At 33.9% G+C, this 4,201-nt stretch overlaps 1 protein-coding gene across 1 annotated transcript; it reads left to right on the forward strand.

The window, feature by feature from the left end:
- Positions 1–629: 629 nt before the first annotated feature.
- Positions 630–3,864, forward strand: LOC117178266 (ester hydrolase C11orf54 homolog). The gene is made up of 7 exons (XM_033369620.1): positions 630–722; positions 2,360–2,444; positions 2,525–2,623; positions 2,695–2,873; positions 3,045–3,306; positions 3,406–3,575; positions 3,676–3,864. The coding sequence occupies exons 1-7, from the start codon at positions 630–632 to the stop codon at positions 3,862–3,864; spliced, it is 1,077 nt and encodes a 358-aa protein (XP_033225511.1).
- Positions 3,865–4,201: the final 337 nt, after the last annotated feature.

The following is a 4,201-nucleotide window of genomic DNA, read 5'->3' on the forward strand; positions in this document are numbered from 1 at the left end:
ACGTCTGAACCTCTGTCTGGTTTCCCTTTGAAGGACTTCGTTGTTCCTATCTTACCAGTGTGGTACCCCTGCCTTCAAGTCTCTTGAAGGTCGACAATTACTTTCTTAAACAGAATGGATGACTTCCGCAAAAATCTCGGCAGCCATCTCCAGTGTATCTATGTCTTTGATTGAGCTGGGAACCTCTGAAAGTGCAATTCTTTGTTCCATGGAAAACTGATCTAAGTCCATTCTCTTTGAATTTCTGGCCTATTAAGGGCCTAAATGTAAAACGGAGTCCAACTCGAACTGTTTCAGTTAGTGATCTAAGAGAGTCGGTTCATCTGAGACCCTTTACTTCTCGATATTCTCTCTAAAGTTACCGGTGCTGAGAGTGATCTCAATGAGTTCCCCCCCTGACCGAGTTACGAAACATCGGGGTGGTCCCGGTTTTAAAAATATCGGAGTTATTAACTTTATTAATTAAAAGTTAAATATGGTAGAAGTTAGCATAGCACCTTAGCAGAAGAGAAAGACCCCTTACCTTGCTGTATTCTACCAGTGTGCATACCTTCGGTGGTGGATTGGTATTGCTCTCATATGGGAAGTAAACCTATCCCATTACTGGCTTTTCTATTCCTTCAAGAACCATGACTATCACCATCAGGTCTCTCGAACGTAGATTAAGCAGCAGCACAAAGTTGTCTCCCTTCGCCAGTATGCAAGCTCTTAGATTGTCCGCCGTGGGAAACCTGTAACAAAAACCTGCCCCTCCCCCCAACTCCTAATGGTATCTTAAACCAACCAGGATTCTGGGATTAGCGAGACACCTATGTGCCTCGCAGCCGTGCCCCTCTGCAAAACTGCAGAGGCTCCCTTGCTGTGATTCAAGTTAATTTTGGTAATGGTTACACCTGGAGCAGTCAGTTAGATCTACGTTTGATCTGCCTGTACACCGACAGACCTTCCTTGGACGACCACGTTGTAGCCCTTACCATCTTTCGGAGCAACTTAACTCCAGTCACCTTAAGAGATGCACCTTTCAAAGATCTTGTCTTGACCACAGCCATGTGTATCCTAACTTTAGCTGCTCAGTAAACTTTAAACTTTAAAAAGGTCAAACTGTTCTGCAGTGAGCAGCGAGTCCGGGTAGCTTGTATCCGTCGCCACCATCGTTAGGGGGTCAGTTTTTGTCGTTGATAATAAATATTTTTTTATTAAAAAATCAACCTTTTAAACAAATATACGTAGTTGAAACTTGAACTTCTTCATTAAAAATTCATTTTTTTAAAGAATTATCATTTTAGTTGACAATTATACTATTTTGTTAAAAATAAAATAAATTTTTTTAAAATTAATCTATTGTCTATAAATTTAATGACTTTGTTTTACATTGAACTAATTTGTTCAATATCCATATTTTCAGATGGAAAATCCGTACTTTTCTATTAAAAATTCACCTGTATTTCAAAAAACTCTTTTTATCCGGCATGAAGATTGATCTATTTTATGGAAAAGAAACTGTTCTCGGATCAATTTCAAACATCGTCGTTTGAAAATTCGACCATTCGGTTGAAAATTCATGTTTTTAGGTTGAAAATTCAACTATTGTGTTGAAAATACGTACTTTTGCTTGAAACTTTGACTATTTGGTTGTGAGTGTAACTTTTTGGTGTATTGTTTTTGTGATTTTATTGAAAGTTCTACTATTTTGTTGAAAAGTCGAATTTTTTCCTCGAATTTCGTCCTTTTGCTTGAAGGTTCGATCAGTTGGTGAAAAATGAAACTGTGGTTAATGTTAATTCTTTTTTGGTTGAAAATTTTTTTTTCTGCATTGAAGTTCAAAAACTTAGTTGCAAGTGTAACTTTTTTGTCTAAAATTGATTTTTTTGCTACAAAATTTAACTACATATTTGATTGAAAATTCATCTTATCAGGCTTAAAAGATAAAATTTGGCATATGAACCTCAATAATTTTATTTTAATTATACGATATTTTGAAATTTGTATTCAGTTAATGTTTGAAACTTTCATATATCCTCCAATGTTGACCAGATTCAATCAAAATATAAATATGCTTCTTGAGTGAGAAATAAGATATGATTTAGATAAGATATAACGATCGAATTACGTAGAAGCCGGGATTTTTGCAGTATATAAGCACCTGTTTAATTTGTTTGCATATACATTTTTGTTGAAGCTGGCTCAATTATTTTTTGATAACTTGTATTAAGACCATGGAAAACACAAATAAATTGAAGGTGTTTTGCCTCTACCTTATATATTCTCTACTGTTTTTCAAATTAATGGTAAGTAAAATTAAAAAATTGTATATAAAAATTACCTATAAATTGCAAAAACTTCTTTTCTTTTTTATTAGAACGCACAACCTGCAGTAGATCCAGCAAAACTGAAAATTGTGAAGAGAACATTGCACGTACCTCCTTTAGATGAAATAAAAACGGGTAAATACATTTTTTAACCCTTAAAAAATGAAATTTGTATTTTTAATAAAAATAAATATTGCTCATACCAAACATTTCAGTTTTTCATGAGGCACTTTCAAAAAACTTTGCTGAAGTTAAAGTCGAAATCGTTGATTCTCCCGACCTTACAGAACCACCTTTCCATCTAGCAACTCCTGGTAAATTCAACTTTTTCTTAATGTTCAATATCTTAATCAAAATATTTTGTAAGAATCCTTTTATTTTTAAGGGCTGTCTGGTAGACCAACAATTTTAGATGTTGGGGGAATTTCTTTCTATTCTAATGAAATCGAAAAACAAAAATTATACGATATTGAAACTCTCGTCAAACATCTGGGCTATACAAAGGAACTATTAGTAATCGGTGCTGCTCATGGTCCCTGGCCTCATCTTAAAAAAGATTCAGATGTAAGTTTCTATTCACAGTAACAAACAATTTCATTTGATAAAAATACCTAATTGTCGTCATTTTTATTATCTCGATTTCCTATTGTTTCTTTACTATTCTATTAAGTTTCTCCCTTTTCAAAGTATCAACAGCTGAACAAAAAACCACTTCTAAAATATTTTAATTGACAGGTTGTAGTAAACACTGTTTTAAATAAACCGAAATCAGCCGCAAGATCCTATGGTATAACAGTCGATGAAACTCGAGGAAAGATTGAATTTCAGGCCCTGCCTTTAAATGAAACTCGATTTTCAGTACTGGGAAATTTATTTCTAAGTGAAGGAAAGCCCGGGAAGGTACTAAAAGTTTTCGCTAAGAAACGAACAGGCAAGGATAGTTTCATTTTCAGTATGAGAAGGAGTATTGAAAATCGCTATGGAAAGAAGCTTGTTGGTTAGTCGTAACATAATATTTAATGTTCAATTTGATTTAAGAAACTTGACAAGATAAATGTAATTCACATTGATAAAAAACTTTTTAATTTCTCTTCAGGCATTGGTGGAGCCTTCGTAATACAAAAAGGATCAACATTACAATATTTCCCAAATTTGTTAAATAAACCTTTGGCTGAAGGAAGCAGGATGAGAAGAGTCAATTCTTACTACCTTTACGATAGTTCACCTCCGCAGATCGCAGTCGGTACTTTTGTTTCTGCCAACACGGTAAGATAGAAAACTTTGATCCTTATTTATTTTTGAATTACCTTCGAGAAATGTATGATTAAAGATAAATAACTTATAGTTTGATTTTTAATTTTTCCAGGACCTTGATCTAATACCGCATCACTTTCATACGTTTTCTGATCATAAAGAAGGCGGACATTATCTTGTAGACTCTTCCCCGGAAACTGTAGAATATTTAGGATATTTTACACCCGGAGAAGTACTTTACAAAGTAGATCAAGCTCCACCTGGCAAGGCACCTGCAGTTCCGATTCCCGAAAATTACTAATTTAATTCAGTAGACCATTTCTCCCTGGTTTAAGGTGAGAGAGTTAATTTCTTAATTAACCTATATTCTGTATCATTTATAGATGTTATGTGTCTGAGTAAATTATAAATTATAAAATTCAACAAGTATGTCCTTGAACTCACGAAAAATTAGTGGTAAAAACATATTGTACCGCGATATATTAATTTCTGACTTTAAGATGCCTAGAATATATGGCTTAACTCAAATTCACAATCCAAACGGTTCATTACTACCTGTTGTCTCTTTAATTATTATTCGTATAAACACGGTGGCTAAGTTATTTATTAGTATTTCTAAAAGAAGTTTTAATAGTACC

The sequence above is a fragment of the Belonocnema kinseyi genome, chromosome 1, assembly GCF_010883055.1.
Source record: "Belonocnema kinseyi isolate 2016_QV_RU_SX_M_011 chromosome 1, B_treatae_v1, whole genome shotgun sequence".
NCBI classification, from domain to species: Eukaryota; Metazoa; Arthropoda; class Insecta; order Hymenoptera; family Cynipidae; genus Belonocnema; species Belonocnema kinseyi.